The 18,481-nt window shown below is 37.3% G+C and overlaps 1 protein-coding gene across 2 annotated transcripts in view; it reads left to right on the top strand.

Annotated features, from left to right (window-relative positions):
* LOC120527614 (protocadherin Fat 4) overlaps positions 1–17,814 on the top strand; it is a 244,285-nt gene extending 226,471 nt beyond the window's left edge. The window contains exons 13-17 of one of the 2 annotated variants that reach the window (XM_039751216.1): positions 1,535–1,714; positions 2,524–2,648; positions 3,327–3,544; positions 12,288–12,549; positions 15,292–17,814. In XM_039751216.1, the coding sequence (XP_039607150.1) occupies positions 1,535–1,714; positions 2,524–2,648; positions 3,327–3,544; positions 12,288–12,549; positions 15,292–17,147 (2,641 nt within the window). In that variant the 3' untranslated portion in view covers positions 17,148–17,814. Of the gene's footprint in view, positions 1–1,534; positions 1,715–2,523; positions 2,649–3,326; positions 3,545–12,287; positions 12,550–15,128; positions 15,252–15,291 lie in introns of those variants that run through there. The other variant, XM_039751217.1, reaches the window with a different exon arrangement.
* The last annotated feature ends 667 nt before the right edge of the window (positions 17,815–18,481 follow it).

Raw genomic sequence — 18,481 nt, 5'->3', positions numbered from 1 at the left:
CAGTAATGTATAATGTGCTCCTTAATTTTCTAGGTGTTAAGGATTAGGGTATTGTCAGCATACCAAACCGGTATGTGTTGGACCTCTTCCCTGTAGGCCATCTCATCATCAATGCTCAACAGCTCAACAACCACTGTGGTGTCATCTGCAAATATGATCATAGAGTATAAGGCATGAACAGTACGGTTCAGTCACGGGTGAAAAGGGAGTAAAGGAGAGGTCTAAGCATGCGCTCAGTGGAACTATAGTCCCATGAAGATGGCATTCTCTTTTTGATTTATTGGTGCAATAGGCAAACTGATAAGAATGTAGTGTTGAGGACAGACAGGATTTCAGATGAGAAAGGAAAAGCTTCTCACAACACAATAAGTGTAAGGGCAACAAAGCAGAAGTCATCAAGATCTGTAACAGCTGCATCATTTAGCAGTGGCACATTGGTGGGTGATTTGAAGTAGTTGATGGCAACTGCTTGACTTGAGACATCTTGAAAATGTCCTTGACGATGCCAGCCCTACACGCAGAACCTGGAATTCCATCAGGGCCAGCAGTCTTTTGTGCATTCATCCTGCTCAGAGGGATGCACACATCACTCACGGAGATTGTGAGCGGCATATCATTGATTAAGTGCTTCGCTGTGATGAGTGATTCTGTGTTATCACATTCAAAGAGAGTATAGAACATATTAAACTTGTCAAGGAGAGAGGTATCACTAATTGAGGAGTTAAAGTTGGTTGGATTGTACTCCATGAAGGCTTGAATGCCCTACTACTAATGTCGAAGGCCAGAGTTATTAAAGTTATTCTTTATCCTTAGGCTTTACATGTATAACAAAATAGCATTGTAAAGAGCAGGACTATAAGGACCTTCAGAACTCAAGTTGACAATATTTTTGGGAAATTAGTTGGATAGGACTGATGAGCTTTGTTAGGCTGAATGGCCTGTTCTCACCAAAATTGTTATAATGTCCCAAGACTGGCTAAGTTTAGAGTCACCAATTACCTTAACACACAGGACTTTTTCAGACGGGAGAAAAACTGGAGTACCCAGAAGAAAACCCATAAAAACATGGAGTGAGCATGCAGACTAGGAAACTGAACTATAAAGAATAAAGTGTTGCTTTAACACTATTTAAATAATATGGCAGTTGCAAAGTGGTTAGCACTGCTGCCTGAAAACGTCTTCTTTTTCAGATCTGGCTTAACCACTCTCTGTGTAAAACTGGCATGTTCACCCTGCATCTGTGCAGCTTTTTCTCATAATATTGATTTATTGATTTTTAAATCACATCCTGAGGACATGCTAGTTATGTTAATTGTGATCTCTATACTGGTCCAGTGTAGGTGTACAAGCACTTGTGTCCTGTAATGGACTGTCATGTCATTCAGCACTGTTTCCTGCTTTGTTACTGACACTGCCAGGATGTAATATATTTCCTTGTGACCCTGTTATAATCAGCTGTAGTAAATGGATGAATTAATAATAACTGCAACCAATTTAATATTTTTAACTGGATTTTTTTTTGTTTTTGACTTAGGACGTTGGATGTACAACCAAATAGACTCACTGTTGGAGGAATCAGTTCCATTGAACCAATTTTGTCTAGGAAAGGACAAGTGTCCAGCCATGATTTTGTTGGGTGCATCATGGAATTTGCCATTAATGGGCGTCCATTGGAACCAAGCCAAGCAGTAACATCTCAAGGAATCATGGACAGGTTTGTTAGGATATAACACAATATATACTGTAATTTCCTCCACAAAGAGCTGCCATTAAAATTACACAGTTAATATTACCTCTGTGTATAGTGTTTAGGATTTTGAGCTTTTACCCACTGTCCAAGGATAGGCATTTCTAAATTGCTACATTGTATATATTACTAAATATTTGGTTGACACGCTTATCCAAGATCAGTATTCATTACAATTTTTAAGTGACTTGCTCAGTATCACATAAAAAGTCAGAGGAGAGACTTAATCCTTAATGTGCAACAGAAGGCGCACACAAAAGGCCAGCTGAACAGAAAACATGCCACTGGTGCTTAAAAAGCCTAAAAGTAGTGACGAGAAGACCATATGTAGAGAGTCTACAGCTGTTTAGTAGCATCAGTATGAATTATAAAAGTCAAATCGATAGAGTACCATATCATTTCAAAACAGCGAATGACTACAGTATATTGTCCATGAATTGGGTCTTTGTAATGTCTAGCATTTCCATATGGGGTGTGGAATCTACATTTTAAAATCTATAAAACAAATAAAAATAAATACATGGTCAAAAGAATGAAGAAGCAAAAAGTAGAGTCCTGTGAATTCTCTTTCAAAGTATAATAAGCACAGTTTACAGGGAGGCACTTCATGGTAGAATCAAGATACCTTGCAGGTGTTATATTTCAACTTTAAATTTTCCTAGAGGGAGTAAGGACTTGGTGTGTTTGCTATGTATTTGTAGTAACCATAGTAAAAGTTAATCAGTCACTGTCGTACAAATCCAATCTTTAAAATATTCAACTTTCTTTTTTTCTAGATGCCCAAGATTAGAAGGAGCATGTGCAACAAATCTTTGTAAGCATGGTGGCACCTGTGTTGACAACTGGTCTTGGCAGCAATGTCAATGCACAGATGGTTTTACTGGACGATTTTGTGAAAAATGTAAGACATTATGCTCCTTTATTTACTAATCTAAAAGCACATTGCTAACTTTAAAAGGAAAATGCTTGATATATTATCTGAAGTATTTGAAGGATTTATAAATCTGTAAACATAGAAATCAAAAGGTTAACTGCATTACAAGCTGATTACATGCATACAATACTGGGTAGCATGTAGCCATGTGTTGGCCTCAAAGTGTTCTTTGTCTTGACTGATGATCACTACACCAATTTAGAATTTGAATCAGTGTATGTGCATTGTAAATGAAGTTCAATTTGGATAGTATTCTCCAAACTACTGGGTAATGCTGATAAAATGCAGCAAGTCTTTTGGAAGCTGAGCACACACATTCAAAAGCCAGATAATGAAGGAACACTCTTTTTTGCTCAGTAGAATAAGAGGCTTAATTTTCATGATCTGAGAGGAAAACAAGACTTGAGTTTAGATCCTGAAAAAGGAATGACTCAGAGCCGAGGTACTGGCTGTGAGAAACAAACCCCATTACATGTTGAGTATGCTTCATTTGTCATTATGCTGTCATGCTACAGTATATGCATCATTAGTGCTCATAATATTGCCTATTATTTCCACAGTGAATAAATGGATATTGTAAGATAGATTCCATGCATCTATTTTAAGAATAACCTTTTAAATATAATCACCTTTTTGTTCTTTCAGTCATGAATGCTGATACAGCTTTGTCACTGGATGGAATTGGACGCCTGGATTACACTTTGAGTCAAAATAAAAAGCGTAACTCTTTGCTCAAACAAACTTTAAGAGATCCTGCCTATGATCCAGTTGGTCCAACTAACCTTGATATGAAGTTCAGGACAAGAAGCAAAAATGGAATATTATTTCATGTTCAGGAAAGCAGTAATTATACTACGGTGAAGGTAAAATTAGTAATTGTTTCATTCTTTTGACTAGGCTTTTTTAGCTTTGTGTTTTTTAAGCACATTTACCTTTCTGTTTATGTAAAATAAACACGTATTTGACCGATTAAAGCAAATGATGTTAAGAATGAAGAAACATTATCCATGCAGTTATTCTAACTATTTCCAAGTACCTTTAAAAGACAGCAAGACTCTTTTGATTCTACTTTTCAATAGGTACCTTTGTTTTAGACTTTCAAAAAATAATTTAAGCAACATAAAATTTGACAAGAGTGGCCAGGAATTCTGCCTCAGATCCAGCATTTTGGGATTGACTTCCATGCCCAGACATTGTTTACGTGAAATGTCCATGTCCCTCTGTTTCTGTTTGGGTTGCTTCCTGTGTTATCTAATTTTCCCACTCATTCCCCAATTCTCAATCCTGCTTAATCTGATTTTGAATTATTAGGGGCCAGAGTTTGTCTGTCAGCTCTGGACACAGGGTGGGAAACAGCTCTGGACAGAGTGCCAGTCTACTGTACATGCATCCAGTAATGCAGGGCAAAGTTGGAATCAACAATCAGCTTAAACAGAACATCTTTGAGAATGTGGAAGAAAAACAGGAGTACCCAGAGGAAGACCATGTAGACAAAGAGAATATGCAAACTGGGCTTGGGATTCAAACCCATAATGCTGGATTTTTGAAGTGACATCACTACTTACTACTCCTATATGACACTTTTTTAAATAGATGGAAATTCATTGTATTTTTTGAGTGATATAACTTTATAATAAATACAATAATTTAAAATAAATATAATACCAGAATATATTAGATATTTCTGGATGTAGGTTATTCAATTGTCTATATGCATAATTTGGCACATATTGCATATGATTTAGCTTTGTAAAATATACTTTTATTATTTATATCCACCTTATATTTTATATTTTTCTAATAATATTGTCTGTATTAAACAGTGTAATTTACTCTGCTTATTATATTAAGATCTTTGTGGCAAAGTATACAAGTGTAACCCATTGAGCTGTTTCCAAAAAAGCTTAGCACTATTCAATATAATTTAGTCATTTTAAATATCAAAGTGTATCCTTATTAATTCCCAGAAAAGCAGGAACACTTTTAAAGGAATATATTACTACATGTAGCGGTTAACTTCATGGTCTCATAGATTCGTAGGTGTTGTTGATGTTTTCAGTGCTCCACATATTCATGCATGTAGTTTTCCTTCCAAAACTTCATCCAATCATCTTCTGAATCTCCTTTCACCAAGTTTGGTTGTGGTAAGCTCGAAGCCCTTTCAGCAGGCCTGGGTGCAAAGCAGGAAACATCTTTTGATAAATGAACAGTCCCATCTAAGGGCATATTGTTGCAGGCACTCAGATCCAGTCATGCAACTACTTAACCTAAACTGCAAGTTTTGCATAAGAGAGAAAAAGTTGAGTAACCAGAAGAAAGAACTTTCAGACATTGTGAGAAAATGTGAGCTCTGAACAATCTCTGACCGGATACGGGAGTCAAACCCAGTCAGGATAACATATACATTGTCACATAGTGCTATTCCCTACAGGCATGCATATAGTAAAGAGTGTTTTGGGCTAAGTTTTTATGTCTCCTTTGAGTGGCATCACACCAAGTGCCAGCTACAGCATTGTGGGCTTTGCTGCCTTGATCTGCTTCAATGTCCAGCGATTTTAAAGTGAATTGTGTATAGTTACCTTAAACAATAAAGAGGAGTCTGAAACCCCATAAAATGCTCCTTGTGTATATAAGGCATACACATTTTTAACATTACAACAAAGTAGTCGTACGTAATTTTTTTGTCAGTATTCAAAACATGTCAAACAGCTTAAAAACATTAAGCATTTAAAACCTGTGGACGCCGAGGGCTCTCCAGCTCCCCAGACACCCAACACTTACAGGTACGATTACAAGGTAAAATCCCAAAGAGTCTTTATTCATGGAAAATTGTTTAAAACAAGCGTTTCCCACCAACACCACAACCACAAATATATGCAATAAGCACTGTATAGGGTGGTCCAGATCTAATTATGCAATTTTCATTATGCTATAACTTTAACTTTTAACTTTATTACATTGAAAATCACCCGAAATATCCCGGACCATCAAGAAGTGTGCGAACTGACGACATGAAGAATCGTCTTCGCGCCGAACTGGAATTGTCCCTGCAGAAATCAAAGTCATCCAGACGATCTGGATCTGCATAATTAGATCTGGACCACCCTGTACAGTACAATAAAGCAACTCTTTTTTTTCTCTCTCTATCTCTCACTGCCTCCTCCACGCAAGATTTGTCCAACTTCCATCCTTGTTCCTTCTGAGGCAGGCAGCTCTTTTTATCTCCCACCAGAGTGCACTTCCGGTCTTCAAAAGCACTTCTGGGTGAGAAAGAAACCCCATAACTCCCAACTCCCTGCAGCACCACCGTGTGGTACCCTTGGATCTCAACCGGGCTGAGTTGAAGAACTCCATGTCTCATGCTGCCCTGTGGGAATCTGAGGCATCGCTGCAACTCAGGGGTGTTGCCATCTAGCTCTCCGGGGGAGATAATGCCCTGCGCTCACTCTCTCCCCGGATCATTCCATTCTTAGGGTTTCCTAGCCATATAAGGCTACCAGCCATCCCTCAAAAACCTAAGTATGAGTGCAACCTATTGCAGAATCACTACTAAACTATTTTTGTCTTAGATATCAGATTTATAATGTAAATAGTTTTATATAGTATATACTGAATGAATGCACATTAAGCAAATCTTGTATTCAAATAAACCCATTTATCTACCAGTGTTAGTGTCAAGGGGCTGCTGAGCAGAATCTAGCCAGACTGGAAGCACAAAAGGAACCAGCCAATGATATGGTCAAAGTACACCACAGAATGTACTCATCCTTACCCATTTAAACTGGTTACTTCCTAGTACCTACATTTTTTAAATATAGATTGTTATGTACTATGTATTTTTTATTTTGTGTACTCAGTGCCTAGTGGAAGATTTTTGGCCAATGTGACAGAGATGATAAATGCTTCTGTTGTCGATTAGCAGCTGCAACTTACATCTGAAATGGTGATGCTGCCTTCTCATTTTTTTTTAAACTTATAAAACTACTTCTTTAGTTGCCCTTGTTTGCTGTTGTGCTTACTTAGGGGTTTTTCACAATTCCAGATTAATATTGATGTAGGCTTCACCCTAAATAACAGAAAGCAAGAAGTGATAGATAGTGACACCCTGAATGTTCATGTGTGGGAGTCATTAACTAGAATACCACCTGTGAGTAGAATCTGGATTTTGTTGTTGTTGGAATTTTTTGCTGTCAGTGAAAATTAAATTCCCCTACAATGAATGACATACCCTACCCCCATAGGGCCTGAGCAGATTAAGTTGTTTAGAAAAGGATAGGTAGAATAATGAATGATACATTGTAATTGACCTATTTTTTAGCAGGTCGTATAGTGTATGATTCCAGCAGCTCATTGGTAACATTGCCTCTGTACAAGATACATCATGCGCATGTTAGCACATTTGAACAGTTGGCCACTCAGGCTGACAAGCTTGTTGATTCTATTTACCTAGACTGTGTAAAACAACATCAAGTGGTGATTTGAAGGCCTCTAAAGTCCTAACCTCTACCACACCATTTGGTAATTTATTCCATATGTCAATGCTTTTTTGTATGGAAATAAAACTTTGCAACATTTATTTGAAATCTGCCCATAACAATGTCCCAGTGTTCGTGTTGAAGAGTTTATTTTAAAGTAACAATCTCAATCCACTGTACTTTCACAATTTTAAATACTTCAATCATGTCACCTCTTAATCTTCCCATTAGCTTAAACTCAAGAGGTTCAACGCTTCAGTCTCTTCTTATAGCTCATACCTCTTACTCCCTGCATCAGCCTTGTTGTTCTTCTCTGAACTTTCTTTGCCACTGCTGTGTCTTTTTTTTTTTGTTTATAGTATACAGACCAAAACTGAACAGAGTACTCCAGGTCAGCGCCTTGCTAGTGCATTGCATAACTTAAGCATAACCTCCTTTGACTTGAATATGTACATCTGGCTATATAACCTAGCATCCTGTTAATCCTTCTTGGTCACATTTGTGCACTGCAAATTTTCATAATCCCAATAATATTTGGTTATATCCAAATTACTATACAGAACAACAACAACAATATTTATTTATATAGCACATTTTCATACAAACAGTAGCTCAAAGTGCTTTACATATTAAAGAATAGAAAAATGAAAGACACAATTATAAAACAAAATAAATCAACATTAATTAACATCGAATAAGAGTAAGGTTCAATGGCCAGGGGGGACAGAAAAACAAAAACTCCAGACGGCTGGAGAAAAAATAAAATCTGTAGGGATTCCAGACCATGAGACCGCCCAGTCCCCTCTGGGCATTCTACCTAACATAAATGAAACAGTCCTCTTTGGATTTAGGATTCTCACGGAAGGGCTTGATGATGATGATGGTCACGTAGACTTCTGCCTTTTAATCCGTCCATCATTGTTGGAACATCATGAAGCTTTGAGTAGGTGGTAGTGGCGCAGGCCACCACCACAAAAAAAACGGAAAAAGAAACAGAAAAGAGAGTAGGGGTCAGTACCGATTTTAGAGCCACCATGAATAGTTAATGCACACAATGCATACATATGGGAAAATTTTGATGTCTGGTCACCCTGCTGGGTGTAGATAGTGACGACCTCAGACCTCCCATTGTATAATCAAATCTTTCATTTATTTCCATTAAATTGCCTCTGACACTCTGTCCAAGTCATTCTTTGGCAGTTTTATTATCTGCCCTTCCACCTAGTTTGGTATCATCTGCAAACATAACTAGTTTATTTATTATATTCTTTCCAGATCATGTATGTTTATTAACAAGAGCAGTGGCCCCATAACTGATGCCTGAAGGACACCAATTTTAACATCATCAAATTCTGAAAAAGTTCCCCTCACCATAACCCTTTTCTTCCTGTCTTTGAGCCAATTCTGTACTCACCAAAACACTGCACTTTGAATTCCTACTTCTTTCATTGTGAAGTTTGAAGATGTTCAAGTGGACTTCTTATATGAACATGTATTCAGTAGTTAATGTGTTGTAGAATATTATCTGTGACATTGAACTATGACCCTAAAGAAGGTACTTTACCTGCAAGTGATAGAAATAGCACAAAAGGTGTAGTTTGCATTTCTGATTTTAAAGCTAGTCAAAGACATGTATTCAATGTAATGAATGTAAAGAGGCTTAATCCACATCAAAATGGTCTTACATATTTTCAGCTTGTGATTCCAGCAGATTTAGTGGACTCCTGACTTTAAAATTAGAGATCATATAGCTTTCAAATTTGTCCGTTAAAAGAAATGAGGAAGATGCAAAGAGATAACAAGATAAGCATCAATGAGACATTCTTCACAGATATCCAATAGAATGTCCTAATGATGGCATTATAAACATATTTGTGCTAGCTTCTGTATTCATTTTGTTCAACACAGTTTTAGAAGTCTTTACCTTTAGTTGCCTTTTAATATATATAACAGATAAATAGTTAAAGTGCAGTTTAAACATTTGAATTAGATCAGGGTTGGCAGTACTTATCCTGGATGGCTGCCTTTTTTTAAAATTAGAAGCCAATTACTGAATTGAATGCAGTAATTTATTAATTGGATGGCTTCATTTTGCTTTCTTTCTGCAATGTCATATTCCTATCATTGTGTTTTATCCTATAGAAAAAATTAACATTGATTACACCTCCATGTATCCATTTTAAAATGTAGCTAAGGGTCACAGAAGCATCAGGTGCAAGAAACTAACCAAATATGTATGGGAAACTAGTCCGCAACTGCATGTTACATGCATGTCAGTCACTAACTAACCTAACATATATATTCTTAGGATGTGGGATGAAAATCTGAGTGACTGCGATATACAGTGTAGAGGGAAAGTTCCCGTAGCCTACACTCTGGACATCTGATGGATTGTGAACCGAATGGAATCAGAGGAAAGAAGAGACACAGTCCAAAAGAGTTACACATTACCACAGTACCTGGAGAAAAATCACGAATTGGAGAACATGCAAACTCCACACAGTGACAGTGCTCTATTTTTAAAGGCAGCTGCATTACCATACTGGCATCCTTAATTTATCCTTTCTTATTTATTTTTTATTGCTACATTGGAACTGTTTCAGTTCATAAAACACTTGCAGAAGCAAATAGCATGGAGTTAGCTGATTAGTCAAGATCTTATTTGAGCATTATTTTTAAATGACTTGTGCTTCAGGAAAGAAAGGCTTTTAACCTCTGTATCTTATCAAGTAAAGAGAGCTAAAATGAAGCTAAAAATGCACAGTTTGCATACATATGGGAAAACAATAAACATTATTGTGCATTTCAAAGTGAACAGCATGGCAGCATAAATTGTTAGTGTTGCTGCCTTACAGCTTCAGTTGTCACACTGTCAGGTGTTCTCTCTATGTTTAGGAGTTTCACTCCCATGTCACAGAGAACTGCGGGTTATACTGACTGGCAGCTGCAGATTTTTCTTTTATGAGTGAATGTGTCTAAGAATGGACTGACGGCATGTCTAGGGTTGATTCCTGAATTGTGCTCTATACTGGTAGAATAGGCTTCAGCTTCTTGTAATACTTATATCAAACTAAGATATTGTGTTAATGAATGAATGCATTTCACAGAGAAATAAATCTTGACACCGTTGGTCAACTTTAAGACTGAAGACTGAGAGCACACACTAACCTTAAAGTAAACTTAAAGATTAATTATTTCTAGGGACTTAACGTCAAATCAAGACGCTTCTTAAAAAAAGAAAACAAGCCAGTGCCACACTCCAAGACAAGGGATGGCTACACCAAAATTATGAAAAGAACTAAGAATATAGTCAGTCATTTTCCAACCTGCTATATCCTAACACAGGGTCATGGGGGTCTGCTGGAGCCAGTCCCAGCCAACACAGGGCGCAAGGCAGGAAACAAACTCCAGGCAGGTGCCAGCCCACTGCAGGACACACACACACACCAAGCACACACTTGGGACAATTTTGGATCGTCAATGCACCTAATCTGCATGTCTTTGGACTGTGGGAAGAAACTGGAGCACCCAGAGGAAACCCACGCAGACACGGGGAGAACATGCAAACTCCACGCAGGGAGGACCCGGGAAACAAATCCAGGTTTCCTTACTGCGAGGCAGCAGCGCTACCACTGCGCTGCCGCGCCGCCCACCTTTAATATACACTTTACAATATTACCATTTCATTTCTGTAATAATTTTCCACTGTTTTACAAATTAATCCATTAAATAACTGGTTCGTCTTTCCTTAATACAGCTGGAGATCTATGACAACCTTACATTTAGTTAGAAGAAAAAGGAATAATTTATAAAAGCTTTATGTGCAGAAATATGTTGTGGTTGAAACAAACAGAAACAACATATTTTCCTGGTGACTGTAATTTATGCAAGTTAAGATTCATTTTTTGAAAATTCCTCTGTGATTGGTACTGCCTGTAAGCTCAAGAGACTGTTTCATTGCTGTTTCTACAGGGGATCAAAAATACATTTAGCTTATTTGACCGTGGCAAGAAAATATACTGTACATCTTATTAATGTATTTCTATACTTTATATGATCATATTCCTGTTTGCAATCATGTTTGTTGTGACTGCTGGTATATTGTTATAAAATGTGTTCATTTCTCTACATACTGTATGTTTGATTAGCTTTTACTACTTTATGTAGTAACATAACATTGTAATAGAGGATATATTTTCTATCTGTTGTCATATGCTCTCTTGCTCTTTGAGTGAACGCTGGCGGGACTGGTCGCCGCTGCTCGCCGGTAACTAGAATATTGATTTTTGCTAAGACTAGTGATTTTGATGGTATTTCTTTTGCCATATTGCTGACATCTCTGCGTGGCTATATATGCTATATACTATATGCTGTGTCTGCATTTAGCTCCAGCCTAACCTCCGTTTCGTCTGAAACTTACCGGTTTATTCTCTGCACATCTGTGCTGCTTGCGGCCTCCTCGCCTACAATGTGGACTGGTAGGATTTTTGCTTGGTTGTTTGTTTGGAGTCTTCTGTCGCTCGTTATTCAACCTGCGACTGGCCTCCTCCAGTATCTCCACAAAGAGATGTATAAAAATCCTCTACTCTATTACAAGGATTGTATAGCTCAAACCAAATCTAATTATTACACTCAGTTAATTACTAGTAATACAGGTAACACCAAGTCTTTGTTTTCTTTACTTAATAATGTTACACAACCTCCAGACTCTTTACCATCTCACCTTCACTCAACTGCCTTCTGTAATTCTCTTATGTCTTTTTTCAATGAGAAAAAAGAGAGCTTTCAGCCGTTCTGCTCCGAAGCACTGGAACTCATTACCTGCGGATCTCCGAAATATCAAATCATATTCATCTTTCAAATGTAAACTTAAAACACATTTGTTTAAAATGGCTTTTTCTTCTTCCTCCTAATTATAGTGGTTTTGTTTGGTTTTAATTTTTAGATTTTTTGATGTTTTAAGTTGATTATAATTGTGTTTTGTATTTATTTATTTATTTATTGTTTGTTCGGTGTCCTTGAGTTCTCTGAAAGGCGCCTTGTATAAATAAAATGTATTATTATTATATATTGAGATTCTAGTTCCAATTGTCTTCCAAAACTATAAGTATCCAATGTTTCTTTTCTGCAGATTAAAAATGGAAAGTTACATTATATCTCGGATGCTGGAGTCGGTGGGAAGGTTGAGAGAAACATTCCAGAATTATTGGTGTCAGATGGCCAGTGGCATATCTTTCAGCTTGTGAAGAATGGCTCAATTACATCAATTTCTCTTGATCACACCTATAAAAGGGAAATTCCTCACAGTACACAGGACTTTGGGGGATTGAATGTTTTAACCCTTTCCCTAGGTGGGGTCCCTGCTGCTACATCACCTCAAAGCTCTACCACAGGTCAGTACAGATAAACATTCTTATTCTTCTTTAATTTCACTTTACAATGGCATGAAAGCTCATTAAAAAACTCAACTGTATTAATAATGGGCAAAACCATTGTGTTTAAAAATATTATTTAAATAGGTAAGAAGAATTAGTTCCTAAATAAAGACACTCAATTGCAGTATAATTATACTATATACTCAGTGGCCAGATTATTAGGTACAGCTATCTACTGCTGGGTAGAACTCATATACCCCAATCCCACCTCCAGAAATGCCTACATTATTCACGTTATAGCTTCCACAAGGCACAGGACATATTTCTTATTCTACAAACCTCCTGTTCTACATCATCCTAATGGTACTTTTTTGATTTAAGATCTAGGACCAGTGCAGTAAGGTGAAGTTACTGCCATGTTTGTGGAGCCAGCATGAGATGATGTGTGCTTTTTTGATGCAGCACATTACCTAGCTGAAAATCTTCTTCCTTTTCCTCATTTCTCACTTCATATTGGATCGATGTGCTTGATCAGTCTTCTTCAAACAGCTCAGTTCTGCAACTCCTTCCCAGCCAAACTCTTTTCCTTTACATCTTCTTTTACTTTTTTCATCAACTTCCACTTCAGCATCCCTCACTTTCTTTTTCCCTGTACTTCCATTCCTATCACTGTTTTGCACCCACATATTCATAGTCTCCCATCTTCACATGTCCATACCACTTCAACCTACTTTCCTGTACTTTCTTACATACAGTATCTCTCCCATTTTTGTTGTACCTCTAATTATCTCCTTTCTTATTCTGTCCTATTTTTGTAACTTCACACTTCTATCACAAGATTCTCATTTCTGCCATATCCAACTTATTCCCTGTGCTCGTTTTACTTCCTGTGTCTCAGTACCACAATATTAAAAACCTTGCCTTTCACCTTTCTCATATTTCTTTGATCACACAAAACTCCTGATACATTCTTTCATTTCTTCTGTTTGCACTGCACTCTGTGGGTGATCTCTACATCTAATTCTCCATCGAAGACAGTGGAAATTTAAACTTATCCACTCTGCAGGCTAACATCTGAATCCTAACCATCATTAAACCATTTGATAAAGGACACACAGGGTCAGGATTCACTCAAAAATATGTAGTACCTTTTTAGAGGCCTAATGGGTGCCAAAACATTTAGTCTGCACTGTTGACACAAGGCAGAATGGATCAATAGATGGATGCTATTTACCCCAAATTCTCACCAATATCACTGTAGAAATCAAAATTCATAATTTTTCAATTGCAATTATTTCCTTTCCTTGTGATCACATATTCTACTGTAGCTTTCTCTTCTTTTCATTAGCCGACAGAAGTGAAATCTGACACTGTTTTGTACTATTATATTCAATCCATTTCAATGTTTGACTCATTGTGTATTCAGAGCTGGCCTTTTGCTCTTGACCGCTGTAGACAGAAGTTATTTGATTGTCTGTGGCCATTCTTTTATAACTTCTCTAAGATGATTTTCACCCAGAAAATTTCCATTTGCTAGACATTTTTTTTGTTTGTTTTTTGCTTATTCGCAGTCACATTTTTTTGTTCATTCTAATATTTCATGGAACAATAACTAGCTTTCTGCCTATGATATATATTTATGTATTTATATGTCGATGTATAAATGTATATGTATCTGTATATATATATATATATGTGTGTGTGTGTGTGCAACATCACAAAAAACTGTCAACATAATTTTGTGAGCATTAGCTTGGACCTGGAAGATGTGTATAATTAGTACTTAGAATCTGATACAAATAAATAAAAAAATATCACTAACATTTTTTTTCCTATGAATCTGGGTATGCTATGTCTATCTATCTGGTGTGATTTTGTGCTCTTAGGTAAAAATAAAGTAAAAACAGCTTTTTGACTCCTCACATTCATTAATTAAAGCATATAGCTGAATTTTTGTGATATCAAATCTTCTTCACCTTTCCTGCTGCCTCTCTACTCAGTGGTCATTTGCATGTATCCCCATACTGTATACATGGTACAATATTCATAGCCTAAACATGAAATTCACTTATTTTTTTATACACACTCAACGCACTTAATGCATATTTACAACTATAAAGTAGAAAGAGTTCATTATTAAAATAGTCAACATTTATGTGCACACACAAATCAAATTAAACACCTAGTAAAACCAAACTTATGACAGCAGGTACATATACAAATCATGACAATATAAACTACACTAGTACCATAATTAAGATGTGTCCAGCTGGCAATTTAGGAAAGGAATACAAAAATGCACATTTCTGATGAATTAGGGCAACTGGACGCCCTGACCATCCTGGATATTGTTCAATATCATAAGCACAAATCAAGCAGTTTAACAAAAATCACGCTTAAGCGTAGAGCTCATTAGATCTCCTGAGCTGCATGTCAAGTACACTTGCTATTATAAACATTAGGAACTGTAGCTATCAGACAGTGAAGATTCTCACTACGGTAAGTTTAGACCATGAACCCCATTTGTAACATTTTTTATTTGTTATCTGTTCCTTTTGTTCTTGGTAACTAAAAAAGTCATTTGCTTTCCTCCGTAGCCGTACAGAACCTGTTCCTCTGTTTTACTATGCTCCATTGACACACCTCAACTTCTCTAAAGCTTCTGTGCCTATGAAGTCATTTAGTTCTCAATAAACTCTTTTGTCTGCTATGAGTGTTGACCCCTGTTTTGTTTTTGACATTTTTTTTTTTTTTTTTTAGGATTTGAAGGATGTTTTGCTTATGTAAATTACAATGGAGAGTATCTGCCATTCAGTGGAGAGCACACGGCAGCTACAATAACAAAAACACATCCCTCAATCAAAATTGGTTGCAGAGGTCCAAATGTGTGTGCCAGTAACCCTTGCATGGGAGGACTGATGTGTGTCAATCAATGGCATGCCTTTGAGTGCGTTCCACCAGGGGACTGCAGTGCACTACCCTGTAAGAATGGAGGAATTTGTGAACCCAGTGGCCATTCTGGATTTACATGCACTTGTCCAGAGTTGTACACTGGAAAAACCTGTGAAACTGTAGTAGCCTGTCTTGGTGTGCAGTGTCCGCAGGGCACCACTTGTAAAACAGGGTCAAATGGAGGCTTCGTCTGTGCTTCAAGTCCTCAAACAGACCAGACATTCCTGCCGATATGGGCTGTTCCTGCCATTGTGGGAAGTTGTGCTACTGCTTTAGCTTTAGTTGTGCTGGGCTTAATCTTATGCAATCACTGTAGGGGAAGAAAAACAAAAGTGCCAAACGAAGAGAAGAAACCAAAGGAAAAGAAGAAAAAAGGTAGTGAGAATGTTGCCTTTGATGATCCAGATAACATACCTCCTTATGGAGATGACATGACTGTAAGGAAACAGCCTGAAGGTAATCCTAAACCTGATATCATTGAAAGAGAGAACCCCTATCTAATTTATGATGAAACAGACATTCCACATAATACAGAAACTGTGCCAAGTGCTCCATGTGTGGGTCCTGAAGCAGATATTGAACATTATGATATTGAAAATGCTAGCAGTATTGCACCTTCAGATGCTGATATTATTCAACACTATAAACAGTTTCGTAGTCACACTCCAAAATTCTCCATCCAAAGGCATAGTCCACTAGGATTTGCAAGGCAATCTCCACTACCTTTGGGTGCAAGCAGCTATTCATACCAGCCCTCATATAGCCAAGGGCTTAGATCAGCTCCTTTGAGCCACACTGCATGCCCTAATCCTAATCCTCTATCTCGGCACAGTCCTGCTCCTTTCACCAAGCCATCTTCATTTTACCGTAATAGCCCAGCAAGAGAACTGCAGCTATCCAGAAGAGAAGGGAGTCCTTTAGATCTGCATAATGAAGTATGCCAACCTGGTATTTTCAACTATGCTACTCGACTTGGAAGGAGAAGCAAAAGTCCCCAAACAATGGCAGGACATGGCTCCCGGCCTGGGAGCCTTAAGCAGCCAATAGAGCAAATTCCTCTGGAGACTGGGCCTCCGGTGGGTCTTTCTATAGAAGAAGTCGAAAGACTAAACACACCACGCCCAAGGAATCCTAGCATTTGCAGTGCTGATCATGGGAGATCTTCATCAGATGAAGACTGCAGGAGACCCCTATCAAGAATTAGAAATCCTGCAGATGGAATTCCAGCTCCAGAGTCATCTTCAGAGAGTGACTCTCATGATTCTTTTACATGCTCCGAGATGGAATACGACAGGGAGAAGCCCACAGTGTATTCATCCAGGATGCCTAAATTGTCACAAGTCAATGAGTCTGATGGAGATGACGAATATTACAGCACAAGGCTCAAACAGAGGAGGTACCCTAGCCGCAGAGCGGAGGGTGGTCCAAGTAGCCAAGCTCTTCCTTCTGAACAGTATACATTGTCCCAAAAACTGGGACAACAAGCTGGAAATTTCAATTGGGACAATCTTTTAAACTGGGGCCCAGGTTTTGGCCATTATGTTGATGTTTTTAAGGACTTAGCATCCCTTCCTGAGAACACTGCAGCAAAAGAAATTGAAATGAATAGTGGAGATGGAGCTGTAGCAACTTCAAATGATGGGGAAACAGAGCAATATATATAGACATTATTTAAATTGACTGTCAAATTCAATGCTGAAAAATATGCATTTAACCTCGATTAAACTAATAAGTTAAACATGTTTTTCCCCAGTGGACTACATTATATCTGCATCCTAGGAGACATGTTTTGGACTTGGTCTTCCTTCAGATGCAGAAATGCAGCTGCGAAAAAAAAAAAAGAACAAAACAAAATCTGTCCTTTTTGGAGAAGATATCCACCTTTTTCTTTTGTAAATGTAATTTAGTAAAATGTTAACAAGACTTTAAACTGTTGCCTTTGTTTTTGAGAAGGTGCAGTTCTCTGAGTAAGCCTTGGATTTTACAAATAAGTGAAACAACAGTATTTTTCTTTTGAACCGACAAGCTGTTATCACAGCTTAATTTATGTAGGTATCTGTACAATTTAGTATTATTCTACCCTTCGTCTGAGGAAAGCACACATTTGTTCTTCAGTTTCATTGTTTTGCTTTTGGTTTGGAAGCAACCATATGTATCTGATCTCCAGCACATGATGTATTTTATCCAGTCGTTCGCACTACAATGAACACATGAATTGGCCAGCACTTTAAATCACTACTGCCAATATTATGTGAAAATGTAATAAAGATCCCTTTGATATGTTTTCTCTCACAGTATCAGCAAAATATTTGAGGGGTAAAGGCTAAAAAGCCGCTGCCTTAAAGACTCTACTATGCTTTAGGCTTTACTATGAAATTAGAAATGTTCCCTAGTTCTTGTTATTACTTTAAGGGAAATGTTTGCAATTGCTCCAGATTCTGCAAAATGAAGCCACAGCCATCCAAGTTTTCAATTTCTTTGAGGCCAGCAAAAGGGAAGACTAACGTGTGCCTGATTCAGCTTCATATTGTCATAAACCACATGAAGAACACACTTGTGTGTAAATTTAACTTAAAAATTCAGTTGTTTCTACTTTTGTACTGTTTAATAACTTAATTTACTTAAGCTGTGTTTTTATGGGTATTTTTCATATGTTGAAAACAAGTTTTCTTACTTTCAGGGAAAGTAAGGCAAAGTACAGTATTTTTTTTTACATGTTACTTATGTAACGCCAGTATTTTCCACTTTTTGATACAACTGTTACATACTGTATGCTTTATACATGTAAAAACCAATAACAAAATAAATATTTATTTTAAAAATAAAGAAAAAATTCCTGTTTTTGTTGTATGTTTGCAATAACAGGAGACACATTGGTGTGGTAATTTAACAGTCCTGTGGCGCTGCTCTAGATTTGATTTCCAGTTGAACCAATGCACCTATGGAGTTTATTTTGCTTTCCTCATATAAGATTTCTCCAGATACTCCAGTTTCTTCG

Source organism: Polypterus senegalus, chromosome 4 (assembly GCF_016835505.1).
Source record: "Polypterus senegalus isolate Bchr_013 chromosome 4, ASM1683550v1, whole genome shotgun sequence".
Taxonomy (NCBI): domain Eukaryota; kingdom Metazoa; phylum Chordata; class Cladistia; order Polypteriformes; family Polypteridae; genus Polypterus; species Polypterus senegalus.
Note: the sequence above shows the minus strand (reverse complement) of the source record. Positions and strands in the feature narration are given on the sequence as shown.